Here is a 27225-nt window from a genome sequence, read left to right as displayed (position 1 = left end):
TAGACTTTTCCCTATGAGAGAACCCTTCTACTACGGTACTACCTATTAGAACCTAATAGAAGAAAACAGAAACAAGGACTAGATTTTCCTTAAAAAGAATTATATGAATTCTTATTTTATTTTATTTCCTTTGTTTTATGGAGACTTGAGTTATTATTTTTAGTCATAGCCTATTTCCCTATGAAATAACCTTCTACCACCCTACGAAAACCTTTTAAAAAAGAAGAAGAGTTTCTCTTTAAAAAAAAAGATTTTTTTGATTCTCTTTGTAAGAGAATTTATCTTTTCATTCTTTATTTTTATGGGGGAAAAATATGAGTTGTTAACATCCATAACAGGTACAAGTGGTTGAATTTGAACTATACAAAATAAGAGAATGGATAATATAATATGTGATTAGCAATTAGGGAGACAAATTTGGAAATTTGAGAAATTTGGATAATGTCACTTTCTAAGCACAAGAACCATGTTTTAATTTTGGTTGCTGTTTGGCAAGCAACTTGTCCTCTAGCTATTGTTTTATTTCCTTTCAGGCTTTCACTGTCTTCTTTTACAATTTTTTCTCCATTTCTTTTATCCCTTTTTATGTTTAGAAAGAAAAAGAATTCTCCTCCACCAATTTCTTATTAATTATAGTTTCATTTGATGTTCAAAGAATTTCTAATGATATGGTATTACAATGGCCACAAGGAGTTCCTTGTTCTTCTTTTCTTTTTCTAATTTTATGTTTCTTTTGTAGCTCCAACTTTTTCTTTGTGTTCTCTTTTTCCTCCACTAATTAACTTTAAGAATTAATTAATATCTTATAAATATTATAGGGCTATATATATTTTAGTAAAAGAAACAGCCTATGGTCTAGTTTCTTTCTTAATTTTCCTTTGCTCCAATTCACCTAATTAATAAAGAGCTGGCATCTTCTAATTAACTACAAATATTGATTAATTCGATTGATTAATTCAGGAAAAAGGACAGCCATTTCTTTTGGCTATCTTTTACTTTTGATATTTTTAATTTATCCCTTTCTTATTAAGAAAATTCAAAGTTTTCAAAAGCATAAAAGTGGCAATTAATCTTGCTTAAAATTATAAGGTGGTCTAGAACATATAAATATTCTTCTATTACCAGTCATTTTCTGTTCATAGTTCTTTTCATGAATCTTGACTAATCATCCTATAAATGGCAGGACCCAGTTGAAATTGTGGGAACCCAATTATTACAATCAATATAAGATGAAAATTAATACTATATTTCTTGCACATAATTTGGCACTAAATTTCATAGTAGTATGCATACTAATGTTAATAGTACTTGAGAGGAAATAAGTTGAAAAGATTGCCACATGGTCCATTCTCAATAGCTACTAGGTTTTTTGTAGACATCAATCATAACTTTCCCTCCCTTGTTTGAGACTATATTGAGCAGAATATATATTCTTCGGAAATTTATTAAATTTGTATTGATTGGATTCGAATAATGATAGACATAGATCACCTCCGTCAAGGCAGAAAACTAGCTAGTAGATCATTTTTATATAAAGAAGAGCAACTTGTCAATAACTCTTAAATGCTCAAAAGTCAAGAAGATGATAACCTAAGGCCTAGGTTAGATTTCCTTTAGATATAAATTATAATTGACAGATATTGTAAAAACTATTTTTCTTACAAGGGAAAAAAAAACATTAGTTTGTTGCATTAGAAAGCGTAAAATGGAAGGTGTAGGACGTTAAGAGATTGTGCTAGCTAGCTCATTGACATTATTTCGAAAATAATAACACAAACTTGTAGGTGAATCTTATATATATGGAACTGAAAATGATAATTAGCAATAATTTCCTTCATTGAACTCTGTCCTATGGGTGTCGTCCAAACTATCGTGGCTTTTTTACAATTGATGAGAGGCAATTCCAGAATTAAATTTTACTTTTTCAATTTATAAAAATATTAGTATTAAATGCAATGTATATAAAATTATTAATTTAGGCGTACTATATTTATTATAATTGTAATAAATATTTTACACATAAATTCATATCTCATTAAATTATAATGATGAAATGGATGAGAAGAGAAGGTATACAAAACTCAACTCACTATCAAATCAAAATCACATGTTAATGATAAATCATTTCACTCGATATATGTGACAGGCTAAGAGAATCATTCAATTTCTCACACGTAGCATAAAAAGCCATAAACTAAAGTAATAATCAAGCTTTTGAATTATGGGCAAGTTTTAGCCATATGGCACAATCGACTTCATCCACATTTTGTCCTGAAATTAGAATATTTTGAGTGTTTGTGTAGAAACCTTGTTTAAAAAGCTTCAAGCTTTTCTTATGTGTTTGTTTGGTATATTTTTTTTCAAAAAAGAATTTACCAGCCATCAATATCACTTCATTCTTAATCACAAGCTTCTTGAATCCTAAAATAAAGTCACTTTTAGTAAAAGCAACGAAGAAGCCACATAAATTAAAAGATGATGAGTTAAACCCCTTCGTCAGGAAATTATAACACATATAAAAAATTATGTTGCATATATAAATTAAAAATTACTTATATATATATATATATATATATATATATATATATATATATAGTAAATCGTAAACATTTTTGATGAAATTACTGGTTTCACCATTGATAAGGAGTCTTTTATCGATTCCAAAGTAAACTTTTCAATATGAATCCAGATTGGTTGGTCCTAAAATAAATAAGGGTTTCTGGATTAAAAAAATAAAGTTTTTTTTTTTTTGGGTTGGTTGTCTAAAGAAAGTATTTTTAAGAAAAAAATTGTTTCTTTGTTTCTCCAAGTTCTTTCAATAAAATGTGTCCACATACCACCCCTATATGTGTGAAAATCCAGTAGGCTAGATTCTTATCCTTCGTCAAATCCCATTGTAGACTTCCATGCATACTTGATTATTAATGTCTGATACGGTTAGATGGATGAGATTTCTCCATCATTAAATGAAGGTCTTGAGTTTAAATCTAGAAAATGAAAAAATTCATGGTAAAAACCATTTTTTTTCTTTAATGAATTCTATCATCACGCGAATATGAAATAATCAGATCAGTAAATATCGAATATCAGTATAAAAAAAAATGAATGTCTTCTTGTTTGTGGATAAGGAAAAAGACCCACTCTCTGAGGCCTGAGCCACTCTTAATAGATTTCTCTTAGATAAATATTACATCTAATAACATGATTTTGATAGGCACTTGATTGTTGATGTAATTCATAGACAGCTCTATCTGAATTGCACTTATTGCAGCGACCTTTGGAAACTTTTCGTCTTTAGCTAGAAATAATAATCATGACCAATTTTTCTCTTTAATTGGTGTTGCTCTCCAAACGCACACGCAAGTATACGTGGTCGTACAAGTAATATAGACTGTTAAGTTCAGATATCGATCTCACAGAGACTTAGATTATACTGTTAAACTAATTCAAATTCGAATGAGACTATCCAAGAGAGTAAAAATCAAGATTGTTTGTTGTACTAAACTAAAACTTGAAAAGTAGACAATTTGTGATGGGTGTTTTTAGGACTGGGACTATGTTGACAAAGATTGTAAGAGTTATCAGATGAGAGAAAAATCTAGGGTTATGGCTTCCGACAATCCAGTTGATCTTCAGACAATTTCACCTATTTTCTTTCCTGGATTACTAGTTAACGGGTTAATTATGCTTTATGATATTCTCTCGAACTACTCACAAGCCTGTAGATGTTACCTTAATGCCTATATCTCTATGGTCATCATATGTAACAAGAACACATTTATTTCACCGTATTCAACTGAGTAGGGCTAAAGGGTATATCTCTATCCTCATTAGCTAAACGATTAAATCGAACAAACTCTATTTATTCTTTTTACGTACGTAAATTCCCTTTCTCAAGTTCAATTCACGCACCACAGATAGTGTCTAACTATTGGCCAGATAATCAAACAATTGAAATCAAGAATAAATAAGCAACCCACAATATGGAAAATCAATAGATAATAATTGTCATCACATCAACTTTCAAGTCTTTCGCCACAACCCTAGAATTAAGAGATTTAGCTACCCATGGTTCGATCATAGACAAAAGAAGCCATGAATAAACTAGGGTTGAAAAAGATGAAAAAGAAAATAACCTAGAGAAAGAAAAAGGAGAACGATGGCTTACAAATCGTTGAATAATCCCAGAATACCGTTCTCAGCTATAAAAACGTGTATATATAGGCTAGGGTAAAAATAATACATAAAGAATCCAAATCCTAGTCTAATCGGGAAAAACAAAAAATCCGCAGAGTCCCGCTTTCCTTCCGCATCGCGGAAGGATCGCGCAAGGTTCTGCAGCTATTCGCTTTTTCCCCGCGATGCGAGTCGATCGCGGAGTCTGATGACTGAGTTTGGTTGTTCCGCTTTCTTCACGCGATGCAGGTTGATGGCCTGAAGTTCTGAAGCTTCTCGCGATCCTTCCGCGATGCGGAAGGAAAGCGAGGTTCTGTAAATGATTACTCTTCCGTTAGTTCATCCTTTGCGGTAATCGACTTGTCGCCTCAGCCGATCAACATCTGCTACGACTTTCAATCATTTTAAGCACATTTTCCATCGTTTGTTGTCATCGTACCTATAGACATGAAATGCAACGACATAAGTTCAAATACGACGGTTACCTCATGAATTAAGCGATAAAAGTCATAAGAAGAAGTTGTAATACGACACAAAAATTGGTCACGCACGATGCAAATAAATTAATTAGGCCTATAAATATCGGATCCCACCCTTTTTTTTTTTTTTTTTTAAAGAAAACACCTTACGTATTTGAATTTTTGTTTGCACTACACAATGAACTTTGTAGGTTTATTTTTATTTTCCCTTAAAATAATTTATCTTACAGACAAAAGAGTTTACCGTTGTTAATAAAGAATTAAAATTTTAAGCCAATAATTGTGGACATCTTATTAATAAAGAGATGCTTATAAGGATGTGATAAACGAAAGTTCCCTTCACTTGAAGCTGATTCAATCATGGAAAAAGACAAGCAGATTTTATTTTATAAAAAGAAAGCTATTGACAAATGAAATCTGAAATATATTCAAGGTTCACGATTAATGTCAACAAAAAGGCCAAAAAAGTGAATCACGGGCTTTTTATTAATGCATGCATATTGTGTTTGCCAAAACAAAAAGTTTGCGATTTCACACTCCTCTTATGATATGAAAAAGATAAGTGTCACATTAATCAATTAGAGGTTAGCAATAAAAACCATTAATATTTCTTGTTTGTTTCAACTTCTATATTAATTATCTTGGACAGATGTAGAGAATTTGCGGAAGATTTTCCTAAGACAGATAGTGACATACAAAAACTTTCTTGGAGGGTTCGTGGTTACGATGGGTTAATCTTAACAAGACAATAATGCTTGTGTTGTCAATAGAGATTTAAGTTATATATATGTCCTGATACTTTAATTAAAGTTACACTTGCATTACGTTAAATTTGTTTAGTATAGTAACTTGGAAATAATCGTACTAACATTTAATTTTCAAGTTATCATACCAGACTTATTAATGAGATAACGTGAGATACACAATCAATGTACAAGCTTAAACTTTTGTCAAAAATACATAAAATGCTCAAAGAATTTGACAGAACTTGCTTTTTTACTTTGGTTTAATCATGTAATATCATAAATCCATTGATATTTATATAGATTCACGTCACGTAAGAGTTATTTAAAGAAGAACTGTTCCGAACATATATAGTTGGTTCACCTCAGTTGACTCAAATTACGTCTTGAACAAGATCCAATAGGTCCAACAAATGTACTAGTAAAAGAATATGCATAGAACAATTAATGACAGCATGGTAAAAGCCCATGATATACCTTCTTCTGAAATTTCTCCAACTTAAAACTCGAATTCGAAACTCTAATTAAGACTATAGGGATCTTATCCGTCCTGTCAATACAAAACTTACTAACGGGAAACACTAGTCAACGACAATACCAAAGTACGTATATACGGATTGGTTTCATTGGACTAGTACAACTTAGAAATTGGTTGTATGGGACATATGATCATTGATCACACGGTGGAATTCAGCAGTAAATAATCAATGAATTTGAAAGTAATAAATGGATGCAACAAACTCTCTGCCAGGTCAAATTTTATCCAATCAATTTGTTGCCTCCCTTAAAAGAGACACGAGGATTCAATTAATGGTACTACATATGACTAATGTAAGATTCTTTTTTAAAATCCCATTTTTTTATTGGACTGAAATGCAGAGAAAAACAAATTAAAAAGGAATAAAACCTTAGATTTGGTAGCGATTGAGTTTGGAATAAGTACACTAATTATAAGTTTTTTTGCTTGAGTTGAATTGCTTAAATAATTTATTCTAATCATTAGTTAATTAGATTTTACTTTCTAATTTTTTCCTTCTTTTAAATTTTCTTTAGGGCGAGAATCACACAAAGAAAACGAGATTGAGGAAGATTGGAGTTGAATTACACTTTTCGATCAGTACTATTATAGTCCAAAGAATTTGTCAATTTAGAAATCTTTTTTTTTTTTTTTTGCTACTCCAACTCTCCAAGTATGCAGATAGTCTCAAATTACTCATTATCAATGAAAAAATAAATATAATTCAGTTAAATACCTGCTCGTTGTGATTAAATGTTACTAAATAGTTTTCATAATATTTGTGTTGAAACCTTAAACAACAGAAGAAAAATATTAGGAGTATTAAGATCCTAGAAAGTTTGGATTACGTACATTTACTACGCCACTAATCCGAGGCCAATAAGTTCCAGGTTTTTTCAATTTTTTGTATTTTCCACTCAATGTCTAGTATTTTCTTTGATTTCGGATTACATTCGGAAAGTTTCACTCCAAGGGTTATAGAACTTTCTAGCAAAGACTATTATATCCGCATACCTCGAATACTTCATGTAGTTAAGGATGAAAGAGTTTTATTACTTCTTCGCTATAAACTTTGGTGGTCAGGTTTTTCCCTAAGAAGAAAGTAATCTGCCACACTATTTTTTCTTTTTAATTTGATCAATATAATTGATTCGTTGAACCAGCAAAAGATTTTCTTATCTCTTGTTTAATCCTCGATAAATATTTATTTTGCTGATTTGGCTCTATATGATTAATCTATCTACTAAATAAAAAGAACTGCATTTATTATTTTGCAAATTGGAATCTTTGATTAGTTTGCATGTCAATTAACACCAATCTTGAACATAATGAAAAAAGAAAAAAAAAACAGTACCCTAATATGATTCTCTTTGAAAAAACTATCTGCAGAATGTTTGTGGTGTTGTCGAACCTTCTCACTACCATACAAATGAAACAAATAAAATAGAATTTATTATACACACTATACACTAGAACATTAGCCTTGTTCAATGAACTGAAATAAATTTCTCTTAAGATTTTCGCAAAGTAATTGAGTTAGAATTCGTTTGGTCAATATTTGGTAGGGACACTAGGGAACAACTTCCTAACCTTGTGACTAAAATTAGTATTGTCGTCGTCTTGGATTATATAGCGTATTTTTCTCTTTCTTATTTTATTTTATATTAGTATGTAAATATTTTGTTTGTATTATACACCAACCGAAAAAAACAAGGGAAAGAGATAATCATCCCGTATACATGGTAAAATATAGCTAGTCATGTGGCAATGTGGTATTGAAATACGTGGCAGTAGAAGGTGGAACGTTAAAAGTCGTCTCTTATAATTCGAGTAAGAAGCCCGGAGACATACGGAGCAAATCTACAAAGGCAATAGTACCGGGTCAGTAATAGGAAAATAACGTTATATGACCGGTCCAGATACGGAACAAGCATTACAATTCAGAATTAAAGCTGCATTTATTAGTCATTATTGGAATTTAATCAGAGCTTAAAAGTTGATGTATTTGTACTATAAAAGGAGCCTAGCAGTCTTGAAAAGAGCATCGAACATCAAAAACTCATACTCATTCTTTTGCATCTCAGTCTTTATAATTTGCTATTATTTTTTTCCACCGAAATAACTCTCATTTTCTCAGAGCCGGAGTGAATATTTGTTCCACTGGAGGAAATCCAATGAAGGATTTGCTCCAAGGATCAACAAAGCCCAGGCTTATTTATTCTATTATAGCTCATATATTTAACATCTCATATATTTTTACCTGATTGATTATAATAGCTATCATTATTTCATTTTCATTTATAACAAAAAAAATCACGCATCCTTTAAACCACAAACAAATTCAACTGTTCTCTTTTTAGGGTAAACACATCCTTCCTCCTAATAGGCAATCAATGTTTTTGTCGCCGCTTCGAGTTTTGGAATTAAAAAAGTTTTGGTACGGAGAGTGAAACCTTTTTGATTCTTATGCTCTGCAGAATCAAATTAATCGGTCCTCAAAACGAGTACCAAACTTTGGGTTGGAAAAAAACTCGTTCACATATCATTATAAAATTTAAGTTACGTATATTGACAATGTAAAAATCTTTACAATATGAGAGCAAATTAACATGTTATCACATGTTATATTTGTAACTTTCAGATTATTTTTTCAAGGTTATGTTGTTATGAAAATTTATTTTTTATTATAAATATAGGACACGAACAATTGTACTCATGTCACACATAAAATCTCTTTGAATGCGAAAGTTGGTTGGAACCTTGTAACTATATGTATATCAGACCTATCAATTTTACAACAACCATTTTCCTGATTACTAAAACATAGTATGAATTAACAATTGACAAAATTATGTCGCTAATCAACAAAATATCATTGCTAATCTTATTTAATGATAGATTAGCGGTGAATTATAAAATATTTTGTTAACTACCGGATTTTTAGCCATAATTTCATAGCTAATTCTTGTAACTTTTTTAATAGTGCATGATTTTTAATTTTATAGAAGCAAAGAATGTAAGTATTTCCATCAATATCAGTCACTAGTGCAGAGATAGTCAACATCTCACATTAATCTTCAGTTAATCTCTTTTAAAGAGTTTAGGTTCTTAATAAAGTAAATATATACATGCCCATACTTCTCAACAAATATTTGCATTTTGGACCACGTTATCATATACTCCTCCTCATATAATCAACTCCTACTCATATAATCAATCCTACATCATTTTTTCAAAGGACATCCTCTATTTTAAGAGAGAAAAAAAAAGGGGCCCTGGGGAGAAAAAAGATGAAGATTTTGACTGATTTGTGAACAATTTAATTGTATATACAAGTTGTATATATATATATATATATATATATATATATATATATATATATATATATATATATATATATATATATATAGGGGCTACGCACGTAGATCAATCATTATGATTGAGACCATGCGAAGAGATGTCACTGAAAGCTACTTCTTGTGTTCTCGGGTTATATACAATATTTGGTTGAATACTAATAAGTTTAAAATATTAAACGTACGTAATTATAGCAAACTTGACCCGTTGATGCCTTGACTTTTTTGGCTACTTATACTAAGTAATTTTCGTTATGTGGAGTGACAACTCAGTTTGGTATGCCGGCGAATATTATTGTTTATGTCGAACTTAATGTTTACATGATTTGGTGGTGAAAAAAGTAAATAGTACTCGAAGGTTCACATGCTTACATGATTCGGTGGTGAAAAAAGTAAATAGTACTCGAAGGTTCACAAGCAATAATTGAGTACTTATTCCAGAAGAGTACTCTATTCGACCTAACTGATTACATTAACTTGTTTTGATAGAGAAAACATTACATTTGAGTTTAATTGAATGAATTTGGATTCAAAGTTCGAAAGTTGGATACAAGGATACTATAATACTGCTAGCAAAGAGAATGTAATAATTTTTTAAAAGTATTGTCATGATCGATCCCATTTGACACAGACTAGATAGTCAAGTTCATCAACATGTGGTCCTTGTGCAGAAAATGGTTAAGCCAACTAGAAAGTTGATTTGATCTTATCCAAGACAAGAAAAGGACATAAGAAGTAGCAGCTAGAGGCGAATTCAAAAATAATTTAAAATCGGGAAATGTCAGTCAGAGGCGAACTCGATTGAGTTCAGAATGAGTACGATTTTATTATAAAAAAACATATATAATTTTCTTTTGATTTATGTGTAATAGTTCGAGTCGAAAAGTTTTGTATAAGGGCTAGAGAGAGGACCAACTTCAACTAATGAAACTCTGAGGAGCCCTCCCAATGTCACAGGTCTCATCGGATTGAGCCTACACTCACCGTCACGCTTAATCCGCGAATCACATAAAGTCCACGGATGAATAACAAATTATCACACTTATAATTAGGCTCAACATTTCTGGATTATCATCAAACGTAACACGTTTAAAGTACAAATAAAATATTTTGATAATGTAACTCCATTTCTGTTAAACCAAGCTCATCAAATGGTATTCAATATTTAATCACATGATCCTGGCAAAAAATGCAATAGATTCAAGAACATGAATATTGATGTGTTTTGTCCTGATGCTTTGGTCCCAGCTCCCAAGTGCCAAAATAGGCAAAAAGTGTAAGAGATTTTGAAAGTCTTGTGCCTTATTTTATTTATATTTCAAGGATTCATTTTTGGTTTGAAAACAATGTTCACGAGCCTTTGTTCTTTTGTAATGGTCCATTTTTTATGATTCTCTCAATGTCTGTTTCAATATTGTTTTAGCCCAACATGGAACAGCTTTCAATTTATACGTGGTCCTCTCTATTATTTCAAATGGAAATTGGAGTACATCATATACATAACTTTTTAACGGACCAGTCCTGTTATTTGATCTACTTTTTAACTATTCAAAAGTGGAGTTTAAGCATTAATATAGTCACTAGCAAGTAGCAACAGCTTGATATGCCACCAAAAAAAAAAAAAATGGTATTTGATGAAATAAGAATGGAGGAAGTGCAAGTCAAATTACTCCTATGACGCTCATGACGAAAGACGAGCTCTGATGAGCTAGCAAGCTTCTAAAGAAGGAATGAATATGGCATTTCAGATAAATCACACATTGACATGCCATGGAGATAAAAGTAAAAGTGCAATATATAAGACATAATATAAGTTCATATTTTCACTAGCGGACTGCTTTAATAGAGATTACATTTTGGAAACTTTAGTAAATGTACCCTTCAGCCAACTAGTTTATCAATGTAGCCAAAGTATACTCTACCTATACACTTCGGTTGTATACTTTGTGTATAGGTATGTATATTATCTGTATAGTGCATGTATATTTGATGTATTTTTAGTATAAGGTATACACTACTTATAGACTGTGTACATATTTTGTAAACTAGATGGCCAAATAGTATGGTCTTTCTACAAATTCTAAAATCCATCTACAAAACTGGGTTAAGCACCAATTAGTGGACTATTCTTCTGGATTAGTATAGGCCCGGCCCATATAATTGTCTTCCTTAGGAGAAATTTATATTTTCTTGCATTCTTCAAGTTTAACTTTTTTTTTTTTTTTTTTTTTTTGCAGACTTTGAAGATTGGATTATTCTAAAGTAGTTTCAATTAGCAGAAGGTAAAATCAAAACTAATATGTCTTTCTCTCTGTATCTTTTTTTTTTTTTTGAAAAAAAATATTATTATTTTTGGTTAATTACCATTATGCTGTGAGTTCTTGATTTAACTGGTCTTGCTTTCTTCTTGGGTTTGAAGATTCTGAAGGGGTTTTTTTTTTTTTTTTTTTTTTTTTTTTTTTTTTGTATTTTCTTGTTTTCTCTACAGTCCTATGTTTGAAGATTCAGACTAGTACTAGTATTTCTTCTTTTGAGAATTTGTCTTGAATACAATATTGCTATAAATTGTTTTGATAATATCAATGTAGTAGCATTTTTAATCCCTTTTAAAGATGTGATCAGGCTCTCCAAAGTTAGTGTTACCAGTAAAATGAGCTATAATTTTTTTTTATTTTTTATATATTTTTTTTGGTTTGAGCTAAATGTATACTAATGATATTCTGAATTCTTGCACCTTGCTAAAATGTATATAAAGAGTGTGAAAGTAGACGATTCCAATGGAATATAGGCTAGAAAAATACTTTTAAGGAGTCAAAATTGCATTTTTATGGGGCTCTCTTACCAATTTAGTAGATTAGCCGGTAATTTATATCTACTGTTAGTGTAAAGAATTTTTCACTGCACAATGTGAACAGTCTGTGCGGTTCGGCATATTCAAATTTCTGTTGCCAACTTAAGAAGAGATGAACTAGAAGTCCTGTTTAGTCTTAGTTGAAATTTTTTCTCATATATTTGAAGCAAAGCATCTATATTGGTTAAGGTAAGGGCTGCGCTCCTAATGTTTTCACAAAAAGATCGTAACGCAGACAAGCAGCATAGTCCTAGGCTTATTACTTCTCTTGCTTCACTTATTTTAGTCAATCCTAATGTTTTTGTATATCACTATAGAGTTGGTCTGGTCACTACCCAGTGTAATCCCACAATAGTGGGGTCTGGGGAGGGTAAGATGTACGCAGCCTTACCCCTACCTGGGTAGGGAGGCTGTTTCCGATTGACCCTCGGCAACCCTCCTCCTTTATCAGGGCTTGGGACCGGCAATGTGAGCGAGCTCACACTATAGAGTTATTTAAGAAAATAGAAGGAAGACATTGAGTCTGTAAGAGCACGTGTTCAATAGTTGATCACAGTCGGTGATTGTTTTCGCCCTCTGATGTGCATTTAGCTGCCATGGCCTTAGTATCCAAGTGATCATAGATGCTTCAATTTGGATATGCGAGATCTTAAAGCTTCTCTATCTTCAGTGAATCATTCATGTGTGAACTGGATTTGGCAACTGTAATTTCTCTTAAATGTCTGGTATTTTATGTAACACAAAGTAAAGAATCGAGTAATAGCTTTCTTGAAGGGCTCTTCGACGTCTTACATGATGATTAAAGCTATCTGAATGATTGGATGTACCATTAATCCCTTTCAACCTTCATGAAATGCAGACGTGAGAGAGAAAATGAAAAAACTGTTCTTTATTGAGCACTAGTTCGAGATTGACTCGTAGTTGATTGGTTGATTTGATATATTCAGTCTGTTTAAAAAGAAGTGTTTTAGGTGAAGGTAGGGATGACTTTGAATGATTGGAATGTATATCTGATTTCTTAATTATTAATCCATCTGTTTGTAAAAACACCATGCCTGGTCGTTGACATAGTGGACAAAGAAGGTTTCAGTACCTAGGTACTGTGAGCCTACTTAATTTATGATCATTTCTTAAGAAAGGCCACAATTGAAGCAGTAAAAATGTGCTCACTATGGATCTTGTAATGTCATTGCTTTTCTCTGATGCTGAAATATCCTCTGGATTTACTCTTTATTGCTGTTAGTCTTTAGCAAAGCAAGTTAAACACCATCTGGTGTTGCGTCAATCATTTGATGAATATATCGATCCTAGCTAGCCTAAAAAGGTAGGAACGCCCCCCCCCCCCCCCCCCCCCCCCCAACAAAACAACCCCAATTGTAGTTTTCCTCTGGATTATCAGCCATCTACAACTGCCTTGTGTCATAGACTTTATTGTGATCAGATATGATTCTCACGAATAATCTTTGCAAAGAATTATATGTTCTTAAATCATGAATATTAAGATTCTTATAATTCTTGAGACTTGAAGTTACTGAAATATTTATACTTTTCTTAAATCATGTGTCACCTCTTGGCCATTTTTCAGATCTACGTGCATATCAGGAAGTTCTTTATTGGATATCTTCAAGCTCATTTTCTGGAACTTTGGAAGATGAAACAAGTTTCGGCAGACATTCTATTCAAATGATTGTCTGAGCACATAATTCTTTCTTTTGGTCGATAATCTGGAAGGCGTGCCAATTATCTCACTTGGATCTCAAGAAAATGTATTCTCTGTTACATTTCATTTACACAATGTGGGAACTTCTTGTTTCATTTTGATCATCATATACTGTGTTATCTCTTCAATTACACAAGATAATTATGTTACAAATATCATCACTGACAAGAGAATATGTTGTGACGTTTCGAGGTAAAAAATATATCTGTGCAAAGATTGTCTCCCTCTATTCCATTTTATGTGGCACTATTTCATTATTAGTCCATAGAAATGTCATGGTGGATTTAGGACTACAACTTCCAAATTGCCAATATTTCTTTTATTAAAAACTCTGTGCCTAGTCAAACACCGCCACATAAATTGGAGAGTAGTAAATATCCATTTCCAAATCAGCTTTAATCGAGGGAATAGATGCTAAGCTTCACATAAGTCGATCGTCATGTTTTTTTTTCCTCTGAAAGGGTAAATGGCATTTCGTTGATGTCAAAACAACAGTGAATAAGTCGATCTTCATCTTAGCCTGCTAGTATAATAAATCCTTAGATTTGTCGTTTGCTCATTGCTGATTATGAAATAACTTTTTCCTTTGAAGGTCAATGGGGTTGGTCTTTGCTGATCTTCACTTAAAGCACTAATAAATGTTGTCTGATGCAGAGTCAGCGGAGAGATAGACAATGGATTCTGAGCCGGTACTACATACTGGCGGATGTCACTGTAAAAGAGTAAGATGGCGAGTCTATGCGCCATCTAGCATTGTTGCCTGGGATTGTAACTGCTCTGACTGCTCCATGAGACGAAACACACACTTCATAGTTCCCTCCGAGAGATTTGAACTTCTCGGCGACTCCAAGGAGTTCATCACAACTTATACATTCGGGACACATACAGCTAAACACACCTTCTGCAAAGTTTGTGGCATAACTTCTTTCTACACTCCACGATCGAATCCAGATGGAACAGCCGTTACATTATGGTGTGTTGATCCCGGTACGCTTAGTCATGTTGAGATCAAATGTTTCGATGGACAAAATTGGGAAGGCTCTTATGAGCAAACGGGCATTGCTTCGTGCTCAAAGGCAACAGATGAAGACTCAAAATGATATCAACTTTTCTTTCGAAAGCCAGAAGCATAATGTAACACTTGAGTAAATTTTCTTGATTCATCTTCTCTATCTGTTTTCACAAATTTGTATTGTTATAAGTTGAATTCATCCTTGAAAATGATGTTAAGTGACATACAAGTTTAACTGAATTTTGATACAGCAGAGTGATTCACTTGTGTTGAACTTTGTGTAAGGTGTGAATTCGGTCTTGGTACTAGGATATGGTTTAAGTAATATACGCGACAGTGTAAATGTTCTCTCACATTATCAGTCTAGTTTAACATCTTAGATTACTTGCCATTTCTACGAGGTTACCAATTACAACTAAAAAAGCAGGAATTAGTAACAGACAAATTCTGTAGTTAAACAACAAAATTTGTCGGTAAAACTATATAGTCACGGATTATCATAAAGTTTGTTAACTACAAGTAATTTAGCGATGAAGTTCGTAACCTTATGCCATTTTTGTTGTAGGGAATATAATATTCATTGTAAAGATTTATAATTGATTATAAGTAATTGTATTAATATTTTTAACACTCTGTTAACGCATATAACTTAAACTCTCGTGACTTCGATCACTTCTCTTAATTTCTAAGATAGCTGAAAACCTTCCCAAATAGCACTATTATTTAAGAAAAAATGGGTAAAATAAAAGAGTTTTCCATATCTGCTTGCTTGCAGTAACTTGTAGATTTTACTAATCACTTCATGATGCATAAATTACATATCCACATTTTCTTTTTTTATTTCGCCGTTTATAAACAATATCTTCCAAATTGCTTTGTATTCATCATAATGATCTCCTTATATATAAATAAGGTTCTCCTTACGTTAGGCTAATAAGATAACCTTATTCTAATAGAACTACAAATCCTGTATTATCATAATTACAAATTCACCATAAATAGACCAAACCTATTACAATTAGACTAGAATAGGGTTCCCACCGACGTAAGGATTCATCGACTCACTGACGTGACCGCAAGTTGGTCCGGTCACATTCGGTCTCAATATCCCCCTCAAGTTAGAGCATGATGGTCCCGAATGCCCAACTTGCCAAGCAAATATTGATGCTACGATTTGCCCAAAGCTTTTGTAAACACAACGGCCAATTGCTCACTTGTTGACAGATGGCTGGGGAGTATTATACCGGATGGAGTGCGTCCTGGACATAGTGACAGTCGACTTCAATGTGTTTAGTCCGTTCACGAAACACTGGATTCCGTGCAATATATAATGCCGCTTGACTATCACAGTACATTTTCGCCAGAGATTTATGTTCAACGCCCAAACTATGCAAAATTCTCTTTAACCATTTCAATTCACAGAGTGTCATTTCCATTGATCGGTATTCCACCTCCGCGGACGAGCGAAAGACAATTTGCTGCTTCTTGGTTTCCATGATACGGGTGACTTACCGAGGGAGATAAACCAACCGGTAAGTGATTTTCGAGTCAATAGACATCTGGCCCAGTCTGAATCACACCAACCGTACAAATGGAGATCACAATCTTTTCTTATCACACTGCCTTGTCATGAGTTCTTCTTCAAGTAGCGGCACCACACAGAGACCCGCGTTCCAGTGTGCTTCCTTCGGTTGCTGCATGAATTGGGACAGAACATGCACGCAATATGACAACTCAGGTCGCGTAAAATTGAGGTATATCAATCTACCGACCAGACGTCGGTATGGAACCAGATCTCCCAAATTGAGTCCTTCGGCCAACGCCAAACCGTGATTCTATTCCATGGGTGTATTGATTGCTTTAGCTCCCAGTAATCCGGGAGAGGAAGTGCATGGCAAATTATACCTGATTGGCCATGAGAATTATTCACTTTTTTTTCAAAATAAATTTTTATTTTATTTCAAAATCAGTGTTTGTTCATAAAATTTCAAATCCAACTTGAAGTTAGATTTCAATTTTGAAAAACAACCTATAAGCTGTTTCCAACTCCATCTTCAAAATAAAATGTTCTCTTCTCTACTTTGCAAAAAATATAACTAAATACAACTCCAACTTCATAAACTCAACTAGTGAAAAATATTTGGAATCTATGGCCAAACGCCTACAACTACTATGACACCCATGATGAAAACGAGCTCCGGTGAGGGCAACTCAAGGAAAAAGAACGGCAGGCTTATGAGCTAGCAAACCTCCAAAGAAGGGGTGATATGACTTTTTAGATAAACAGCACATCAAAAATATAGATAAAAGTAAACTACAATATAAGACATAATAGAAGTGTTTCTTCACTAGCGGACTGCTGTAACGGGATCATATTTTTTGGGGAAAAAATTATAGTTAAATAACATTCAGCCATCTAATTTATATAATATATACACAGTGTAGGTAGTGTATACTTTATTCTAAATATACATATACTATACGTATAATATACATACTGATAGTCTATAGTTTGGCCATAATTGGTAAACTAGTTGGTCGAAGGATACAGTTACGCAAGTTTTCCTATTTTCTGACTCCTCTTCACCTTTTAACTTTTTTTTTTTGATAATAAACTGTGAATATATTACCGTACCAACAAAACAAACCAATACATCATCCAAATACACAAGAGCAATAGCCACCTTCCAGGAAGGTTGCTATTCTCCAGTGTGTCAAAGCTAAAACAAATGAAACCTATACAATTCTGAATCTAGAAATGCAAAACACAGCCTGCTCAAACTTCAGCTCAACTACACAATTGCTGGACCAAGTGTCTACTACTGTAAGCTCTTTTTGTACATCTGAAAACTCCTACTCTTTCCTTCACCTCCTTCTGAACTTGGGCAGTTGCAAGCTGAGGTTGCACATTCTTTTCCTAAAACTGCTTTCCATTCCTTGCCATCCAAGTGTGGTATATCATAGCACTCCAAATGGCAATAACCTGCTCCTTCTTGAACTTCTTCCATTTCCTTCTCCTGACCCATTGCAATGTTTGCTGAGCACTTATACTCCTGTATGAGATCCCAGACCAGTTGACCACCGCATCCCTCAATTCTTTAAACCATGCACAATTTGCAAATATGTGCCTATGTGTTTCCATCTGAGCATTTGAGCATAATCCACAGCTTTCATCATCATCATGTATGTGCATCTTAGTGAGCCTATCCTTTGTCAACAACCTTTCTTGATCAGCTAACCACACAATGAATCTATGTCTAGGTACCATGATAGAGTTCCACACCAGTGCAGCTTCAGGGATCTTTGCGTGCCTTCCTAGCAATGCATTGTAACTCTTTAAAACTGAATATTCCCCATTCTCTGTCAGGATATACGCCTCATTCCTGTACCATTGAACCATTGTATTTTTCAGAGATTTGATTTTTTTTCCAGTACCAACTGCAATCCTTTGGTGCTTGGTGTTCCCAAATATCTATTTCCCCTTTTTTATAAATACCATGCACCCATTAGACCCATAACATCTCTTTATTGCTGGCTAGTTGCCATATGACTTTACCCATTGATGCTACATTCCAGAGCTTGCAACTCTTAATATTCAGACCACCAAACTTCTTAGGCAAACATATTTTTTCCCATGATACTAATGCTATTTTCCTTTCCTCCTCTGAATACCCCCACAAATAATCCCTACACTTCTTATCCACTGCCTTTATGATGCTCTGAAGCAGGATAAATACAGCCCCCAATAGTTATATATAGAAAATAGTACAGCTATAATGATTTGCAGTTTCCCAGCATAAGCTGCAGTTTCTCCTTTTAACATTGTTGAACAACAAAAATGGGCTTTCTACAAGTTCTAAAACAAATGCCAGTGTAGGCCCATCGGCCCACTGGGTTAAGCACCTATTAGTTGGCTATCTTATGGGTTAAGCACCTATTAGTTGACTATTTTTGAGAGAAATTTATTTAAAGCTTTAACTTTTTTTTGCAGACTTCACAGATTGAATTTTACCATAGTTGTTTCAATTTTGACTCAGCAGAAGGTAAAATCTAAGCTAATATGTCTTTATGATCCCTTTTTCAATTATTGTTTTGGTTGATTACGAGTTTTCTATGAGTTCTTGATTCCATTGGCTTTGCTTTCTGAATAAAAAAAAAAAAAAGTTTTGTTTTTGTAATTTCTTGTTTGTTATACAGTCCCATGTTTGATGATTCAAACTTGTATTTCTTCCATTGAAAATGTGTGTTAAATACAATATTGTTTTTGTTCAAATCATTGTGATTGCATGTTATATCCCATTAAAAGATGTGATTAGGCTCTCCAAGTTGAGTTTTTTGCGCCCCCCCCCCCCCCCACCACTAAACAGTTGAAAAGGTTGCTGCTGCTCCACTTTACAAGCAACTAATCAAACTTGGCTTAAAAAAGGTTTTGTGTTTCACTAGCATCAAGAATGAGCTGTAAAACTCTGGACTTTTTATGTGTTTGATCCTGTTAGAGCTAAGAAGATTATGCTAATCATATGCTGAATTATTTTGTACCATTTTAAAATGCATAAAAGAATGTGACAGTAGAAGATTGCAGTGAGATATAGGCTTGAAACATAAACACGAGTTTGATTTCTTTCCACCTTCCTAAAGCTAGGTGGTAGAGTTTTCTGGTATCTGTTTTGGTGGGAGGTAGCAGGTATCCGGTTAGCTTAGTCAAAGTGCGCACAAGCTGACCCGAACACCACCATCATAAAGAAAAAAGATATAGGCTTGAAAAATCAGCACTACTTATTAAGTGGTGAAAGTTGTCTTTTTTATGGGGCTATCCTATCAGGTTACTCCCTCCTTTCCACTTTGTTTGACACTATTTCCTTGTTAGTTAGTTCTAAAAGGAATGACACATTCTTATACTTCCTTAATGAGAAGCTTTTATAGCCACGCAAATGCTATGACATATTCAAGATAATAAGTTTCAAAAATCTTCCTTTCTTCGTTAAACGTTGGGCCAAGTCAAGCTATGACAAACATAGTGAAATAGAGGGGGTATTAGATTAGAATGCAATTTATATCCACCGACAGTGTAAAGAACTTGATATGCTCATCCAGGTTACATGCCCACTGATGTTCCTTTCTGCTATGGCCTTAGTATCGGAGCTGCTCATAGATGCTTGAATCAATGTCATTGCTTTTCTCTGATGATGAAATATCCTCTGGATTTGGTGTTTTAGTGCTGTTCATTTTGCCAATCTTTAGCAGAATATGTGAGCTAAACACCATCTAGTATTGCATCAATCCCATTTGACGAATATATCTGTCCTACCTAGCCTAAACAGGTCGGAATCTGATATTCACAGTAATATACTTGCAAACAACTACATGCTTGTCTATTCACTTTAATGCTTCAAGTGTTGCATGTTAGGGTATTCTTATAATTCTTGAAGTTAAAATTTTGTAACTGAAATTTCGTAATCTTTTCTGCAAGGGAAGTATAATTCAATAGAAGTTCCTAAATCATGAATACCTCGTTCTTTTGTAATTTTATGTTAATATAAGGAAGTTTGCTCATTTTCTCAAACGTGTTAGAAGGAATAGTTTCAGCAGACATTTATATTGAAATGACTGTCAGTGCACATAATTCCATTCTTTCGGGAACCGGTGATGGAAAGGCTGTCATGTATTTCACTCAAATCTTGTTCTCTCTTGCCTTTCATTTACACAAAAGGAACTCATTTATCTCATTCTGATCATATAAAACGTGTTATCTCATACATTTCGATTGCAGAATAGGATTATTTTACAATCTTGTCAAAAATAGAAATATTTTACAATCTCTTCATTGTGAACGTGTTAAAAGGTTAGGACCATACATATTTTGTTTGTACAAACATTTCCGCAAATATTTGTTTCAATTTGTACATACTACTTCATTCTGAAAGTTCTTCAATATCCGAGGCAAGACATGCCAGAGCTTACACCTAAGCCAATAATCATCTTTGCGTGGTAGTATGATAAATGCTTAGATTTATCGTCTGCAGAATATGAAATAAGTAAATTGTTTTCTTGAACGTTTAATGGAGAACAACAACAATATATTGTCTGTGAATCTTCATTTTAAGATGGAACACTAATACAATCAAACCTCTCTTTAACAACATCGTTTGCTCCGATATCTTTTGGTTGCTATAGCGAAATGTGTTATAGAGAACATATAATATAGCATAATATGAAAGATCGATACCATAGAAAACATGGTTGTTATAGTGAAATGTTGTTATAGAGCCTAGAGGATGACTGTTATAGAGAGGTCTGATTGTATATGTTGTGTGATGCAGCATCAGTGTGGAGATAGACGATTTTGAAGAATGGATTCTGAGCTGGTACTACATACCGGTGGATGTCACTGTAAGAAGGTAAGATGGCAAGTCTATGCACCATCTAGCATCGTTGCCTGGGATTGTAACTGCTCTAACTGCTCCATGAGAAAAACCACGAACTTCGTAGTTTCCTCGGAGAGATTTGAACTTCTCGGGGACTCCAAAGAGCTCCTTACAACTTATACATTTGGGACACATACAGCTAAACACACCTTCTGCAAAGTTTGTGGCATAACTTCTTTCTACATTCCACGATCGAATCCAGATGGAATAGCTATTTCATTATGGTGTGTTGATCCCGGTACGCTAAAACATGTTGAGATCAAATGCTTCGATGGACAAAATTGGGAAAGCTCGTACGGGCAAACTGGCATTGCTTCGTGCTCGAAGGCAACAAGTGAAGACTCAAATGATATCTGACTTTTTGGTTTGAAAGTCGTTTTTCACAAATCTGTATTGTAATAATGTGGCAGTTGATCAAGTTTTCTTGATTCATCTTGTTTTGTTTTTCACAAATCTGTATTGTAATAAGTTGAATTCATCTTTGAAAATGATGTTATGTGATACAGCAGAGTGATACACTTGTCTTGATATTAGAATATGCTTTAAGTAATATGCACTTTTTTGCATTATCGGTGTAGTTTAATTTATTATAGCAGATAACTTTCTTTATGTGACACAATTACCATTACAAAAATAACGTTAATAATGCACTTAACTTTCTTTATGATTATGATAATTAAGAATGCTACTGTTATTATACTACACTCTAGTGGAGATATTCAATTTATGAAAGGTATAAACTGGGATTTTCTCCCGGAGAAAAAAGAGTACTCCCTCTGTCTCACATAACGTGACACATTTACTATTTGGATAGTCAAAAGAGTTTTTTTTGAACGGCGACTTTTTTATACGTCGTTTAAATAATTTGAATAGTTAATTATTTTAATTTATAGTATTTTTTTTTATGTTATTTTTAAATATGTAGTTTTAAAAAATAATTATTTTGTGTTCGAATTCACACCAAAAATTGAATACTCTAAATTGTGTGACATAAGGGATGGAGGGAGGTAATATAATGTAACAAAATATTAGGGGTTTATTATTCATTATTTTTTACAAAAAAAAAACAATTACTATTTATTACAATACAAATTATAGACTAAAAAAATTAACCCCATAATGAAAAGCCAAAAAAAAATGATATCTGTGCAAACAAATATTTCTTTTTTTGTCCACTGTATTTCTCTATCGCTGGGTTTATGGTATACAACATTCACCGCTCTTTTTCCTCCATTTTTGCTTCTCTTCACAATCTTTCATAGTTTCTCGAGGTATGCTATAATTTTTTTTTTTGTTTAGCTATATGCATATTATACATTCTTGATGCAATAATCTTTTAATCTCCTAATGGCAGCAAGAAATCTTTTTTATCTGTATTTATCTAAGAATAATCTTACCAAGTTTAGATTTTTCTCAGTTTCTAGTAGATTCCTACATACCCATTTTACAGAACCAAAAAAAATTCAAGATTTTCACATTTATAGACACCCTTTACTAACCCCGCCTCAATTTTCATCTTTGTGTGTTGCACAATGGAAAAGATTGAATTTTTTTCATTTTTATGGACACCCTTTTTCCACAGTTGTTGAAAATGAAGATAATGGGGCTTTTAAAATTTTTTGCTAAGTATATTGGGGCTTCATTTTTCCTACAGCAGCGCATAAGTTTCATAACTTTTTCTTCAAGAAGTGTAAGGTTGATATTGTGAAGTACTTAGTGGACTATTCTTCTGGATCAGCATATATGATATAGGCCCGGCCCATATGAAATTTATATTTTCTTGCAGACTTCAAAGTTTTTTTTTTTTTTTTTTTTTTGCAGACTTTGAAGATTTGATTATACTAAAGTAGTTTCAATTTTGACTTAGCAGAAGGTAAAATCAAAACTAATATGTCTTTGTCGCTGTATCTTTTTTTTTTATATATATATAATTACTCCTTGCGTCCCAATTTTAACTGTCTTAAGTTTAAAGAACTTTCGAATATTGTGGTCTTAAATTATAAATTAAAGATGAATAAAATAGCAAAAAGTACTTTGAGTCTTGTGGTTTTAAACTTGTCACGTAGGATATGTTGAATTGTCAACTTACTAAATATAGAAAGAGACAGCTCATTTTGGGACACACCAAAAAGAAAAGTGAGACATTTAAAATGGGACGGAGAAAATATAATTTTTGGTTAATTACCATTATGCTGTGAGTTCTTGATTCAACTGGCCTTGCTTTCTTCTTCGGTTTGAAGATTCTGATGGGATTTTTTTTTTTTTTTTTGGTATTTTCTTGTTTTCTCTACAGTCCCATGTTTGAAGATTCAAACTAGTATTTCTTCTTTTGAAAATTTGTCTTGAATACAATATTGCTCTAAATTGTTTTGATAATATCAATGTAATAGCATTTTGAATCCCATTTAAAGATGTGATCAGGCTCTCCAAAGTTAGTGTTACCAGTAAAATGAGCTATAATTTTTCTTTTCTTTTATATGTTTTTTTTTTTGTTTGAGCTAAATGTATAGTAATGATATGCTGAATTCTTGCACCTTGCTAAAATGTATACAAAGAGTGTGAAAGTAGACGATTCCAATGGAATATAGGCTTGAAAAATACTTTTGAAGAGTCAAAATTGCATATTCATGGGGCTCTCTTACCAGTTTAGTAGATTAGGTTGTAATTTATATCTATTGATTGTGTAAAAAAAATTTACATGCACTACCTGAACAGTCTGTGTGGTTCCGCAGGTTAAAATTTCTGGTGCCAACTCAAAGAGAGATGAACTAGAAGTCCTGTTTAGTCTTAGTTGAAATTTTTTCTCATAGATTTGAAGCAAAGCATCTATATTGGTTAAGGTTAAGGGCTGCGCTCCTAATTTTTTCACAAAAAGATAGTAACGCAGACAAGCAGCATAGTCCTAGGCTTATTACTTCTCTCGCTTCACTTATTTTAGTCAATCCTCTATGTTTTTGTATATCACTATAGAGTTATTTAAGAAAATAGAAGGAAGACATTGAGTCTGTAAAAGCACATATTCAATAGTTGATCACAGTCGGTGGTTGTTTTAGCCCTCTGATGTGCATTTAGCTGCCATGGCCTTAGTATCCAAGTGTTCATAGATGCTTCAATTTGGATATGCGAGATCTTAAAGCTTCTCTATCTTCAGTGAATCGTTCATGTGTGAACTGCATTTAGCAACGGTAATTTCTCTTGGTGAAAATGTCTGGTATTTTATGTAACACAAAGTAAAGAATAGAGTAATAGCTTTCTTCAAGGGCTGTTCGACGTTTGGCATGATGATTAAAGCTATCTGAATGATTGTATGTACCATTAAGGCATTAATCCCTTTCAACCTTCATGAAATGCAGACGTGAGGGAGAAAAAGGAAAAAACGGTTCGTTATTGAGCACTAGTTCTAGATTGAGTCATAGTTGATTGGTTGATGTGATAAATTCAGTCTGTTTAAAAAGAAGTGTTTGAGGGGAAGGTAGGGATGCCTTTGAATGATTGGAATGTGTATCTGATTTCTCAATGATTAATCCATTTGTTTGTAAAAACACCATGCCTCGTTGTTGACATAGTGGACAAAGAAGGTTTCAGTACCTAGGTACTGTGAGCCTACTTAATTTATGGTCATTTCTTAAGAAAGGCCACAATTGAAGCAGTGAAAATGTGCTCACTATGGATCTTGTAATGTCATTGCTTTTCTCTGATGATGAAATATCCTCTGGATTTACTCTTTAGTGCTGTTAGTCTTTAGCAAAGCAAGTTAAACACCATCTGGTGTCGCGTCAATCATTTGACGAATATATCGATCCTAGCTAGCCTAAAAAGGTAGGAACCCCCCACCCCAATGGTGGTTTTCCTCTGGATCAGACGTCTACAACTGCCTTGTGTCATAGTCTTTATTGTGATCCGATATGATTCACACTAATATACTTGCAAAGAATTATATGTTCTTATATCATGAATATAAAGATTCTTATAATTCTTGAGACTTGAAATTACAGAAATATTGTATACTTTTCTTCAGTGGCGATATAATTCAATATTGTATACCTCGTGGCCTTTTTTCAGATCTACGTGCATATCAGGAAGTTCTTTATGGGATATCTTCAAGCTCATTTTCTGGAACTTTGTAAGATGAAACAAGTTTTGGCAGACATTCTATTGAAATGACTATCTGAACACATAATTCCCTTCTTTTGGTCGATAATCTGGAAGGCGTCCCAATTATCTCACTTGGATCTCAATAAAATGTATTCTCTATTACATTTCATTTACACAATGTGGGAACTTACTTATTTCATTTTGATCATCATATACCGTGTTATCTCTTCAATTACACAAGATAATTATGTTACAAATATCATCACTGAAAAGAGAATATGTTGTGATGTTTGGAGGTAAAAAATATATCTGTGCAAAGATTGTCTCCCTCTGTTCCATTTTATGTGGCACTATTTCGTTATTAGTCCATAGAAATGTCATGGTGGATTTAGGACTACAACTTCCAAATTGCCAATCTTTCTTTTATTAAAAACTCTGTGCCTAGTCAAACACCGCCACATAAATTGGAGAGTAGTAAATATCCATTTCCAAATCAGCTTTAATCGAGGCAATACCTGCTAAGCTTCACATAAGTCGATCCTCATCTTTTTTTTTTTTTCCTCTGAAAGGGTAAATGGCATTTCGTTGATGTCAATACAACAGTGAATAAGTCGATCCTCATCTTAGCCTGCTAGTATAATATATCCTTAGATTTGTCGTTTGCAGATTATGAGATAAGTAACTTGTTTTCTAGAAGGTCAATGGAGTTGGTTCTCCACTGATCTTCACTTAAGATGAAGTACTAATACATGTTGTCTGATGCAGAGATAAACAATGGATTCTGAGCTGGTACTACATACTGGTGGATGCCACTGTAAAAAAGTAAGATGGCGAGTCTATGCACCATCTAGCATCATTGTGTGGGACTGTAACTGCTCTGACTGCTCCATGAGACAAAACACACACTTCATAGTTCCCTCAGAGAGATTTGAGCTTCTCGAGGACTCCAAGGAGTTCATTACAACTTATACATTTGGGACACATACAGCTAAACACACCTTCTGCAAAGTTTGTGGCATAACTTCTTTCTACATTCCACGATCGAATCCAGATGGAACAGCTATTTCATTATGGTGTGTTGATCCCGGTACGCTAAGTCATGTTGAGATCAAATGTTTCGATGGACAAAATTGGGAAGGCTCGTACGAGCAAACTGGCATTGCATCCTGTTCAAGGGCAACAGATGAAGACTCAAAATGATATCAACTTTTGTTTTGAAAGCCAGAAGCATAATGTAACACTTGATCAAATTTCTTGATTCATCTTCTCTATCTGTTTTCACAAATTTTTATTGTTATAAGTTGAATTCATCCTTGAAAATGATGTTAAGTGACATACAAGTTTAACTAAATTTTGATACGGCAGAGTGATTCACTTGTGTTGCAATTTGTGTATGGTGTGAATTCGGTCTTGGTACTAGGATATGGTTTAAGTAATACGCGACAGTGTAAGAGCCTGTTTGGATGAGCTTATGCTTATAAGCTGTTTGCAGCTTATAAGCTAAAAAAAATAAGTTGGGTAGTCTAACTTATTTTTTTGGCTTATAAACTGTTTTCAGCATATAAGCTGTTTTAGATAAGCTAAGTCAAATGAGCCTAATTATTTTTTTGAGCTTATTTTAAGCACAAAATGACTTTAAGCTGCCCAGCCAAACACTCAAAAAAACTGAAAACAGCTTATAAGCAACTTATAAGCCAATCCAAACGGGCTCTAAATGTTCTCTCACATTATCAGTCTAGTTTAACATCTTAGATTACTTGCCATTTCTTCTAGGTTACCAATTACTACAAAAAAAGCAGGAATTAGCAACAGACAAATTATGTAGCTAAACAACAAAATTTGTCGCTAAAA

General features: G+C 33.3%; 4 protein-coding genes across 12 annotated transcripts; 3 read left to right on the top strand and 1 right to left on the bottom strand.

The window, feature by feature from the left end:
• The first annotated feature begins 11090 nt into the window (after positions 1–11090).
• On the top strand, positions 11091–26748 carry LOC132614684 (uncharacterized). 8 transcript variants are annotated; one of them, XM_060329204.1, is made up of 4 exons: positions 11091–11225; positions 11509–11553; positions 25298–25402; positions 26140–26748. In XM_060329204.1, exon 4 carries the CDS (start codon positions 26149–26151, stop codon positions 26572–26574), a length of 426 nt encoding a protein of 141 aa, XP_060185187.1. In that variant the 5' UTR covers positions 11091–11225; positions 11509–11553; positions 25298–25402; positions 26140–26148; the 3' UTR covers positions 26575–26748. The 8 variants fall into 8 exon arrangements, 7 of the variants coding, with proteins under 7 accessions (XP_060185187.1, XP_060185183.1, XP_060185185.1 ...); XM_060329203.1 differs by lacking the exons at positions 11091–11225; positions 11509–11553 and adding exons at positions 22407–22550; positions 23101–23152 and having other exon boundaries at positions 25342–25402; XM_060329199.1 differs by lacking the exons at positions 11091–11225; positions 11509–11553 and adding exons at positions 22407–22550; positions 23101–23152 and having other exon boundaries at positions 25342–25523.
• Positions 11120–15128, top strand: LOC132614683 (uncharacterized). 2 transcript variants are annotated; one of them, XM_060329197.1, is made up of 4 exons: positions 11120–11225; positions 11509–11553; positions 13708–13888; positions 14497–15128. In XM_060329197.1, exon 4 carries the CDS (start codon positions 14517–14519, stop codon positions 14940–14942), a length of 426 nt encoding a protein of 141 aa, XP_060185180.1. In that variant the 5' UTR covers positions 11120–11225; positions 11509–11553; positions 13708–13888; positions 14497–14516; the 3' UTR covers positions 14943–15128. The 2 variants fall into 2 exon arrangements, with proteins under 2 accessions (XP_060185180.1, XP_060185181.1); XM_060329198.1 differs by lacking the exons at positions 11120–11225; positions 13708–13888 and having other exon boundaries at positions 11490–11553.
• On the top strand, positions 17544–21797 carry LOC132615955 (uncharacterized). The gene is made up of 3 exons (XM_060330554.1): positions 17544–17678; positions 18846–18897; positions 21175–21797. The coding sequence occupies exon 3, from the start codon at positions 21205–21207 to the stop codon at positions 21634–21636; it is 432 nt and encodes a 143-aa protein (XP_060186537.1). The 5' UTR covers positions 17544–17678; positions 18846–18897; positions 21175–21204; the 3' UTR covers positions 21637–21797.
• Positions 17772–18254, bottom strand: LOC132615281 (uncharacterized). Its single transcript, XM_060329846.1, has one exon. It carries the CDS (start codon positions 18252–18254, stop codon positions 17772–17774), a length of 483 nt encoding a protein of 160 aa, XP_060185829.1.
• Positions 26749–27225: the final 477 nt, after the last annotated feature.

This window comes from Lycium barbarum, chromosome 10 (assembly GCF_019175385.1).
Source record: "Lycium barbarum isolate Lr01 chromosome 10, ASM1917538v2, whole genome shotgun sequence".
NCBI classification, from domain to species: domain Eukaryota; kingdom Viridiplantae; phylum Streptophyta; class Magnoliopsida; order Solanales; family Solanaceae; genus Lycium; species Lycium barbarum.
This window is presented reverse-complemented; position numbering and strand designations above follow the sequence as displayed.

What these genes read in the sequence shown, in the direction of transcription:
- LOC132614683 (XM_060329197.1), top strand. Translation starts at nt 14,517, where the DNA reads ATGGATTCTGAGCCGGTACTACATACTGGCGGATGTCACTGTAAAAGA.
- LOC132615281 (XM_060329846.1), bottom strand. Translation starts at nt 18,254, where the DNA reads ATGGTTCAATGGTACAGGAATGAGGCGTATATCCTGACAGAGAATGGG.
- LOC132615955 (XM_060330554.1), top strand. Translation starts at nt 21,205, where the DNA reads ATGGATTCTGAGCTGGTACTACATACCGGTGGATGTCACTGTAAGAAG.
- LOC132614684 (XM_060329204.1), top strand. Translation starts at nt 26,149, where the DNA reads ATGGATTCTGAGCTGGTACTACATACTGGTGGATGCCACTGTAAAAAA.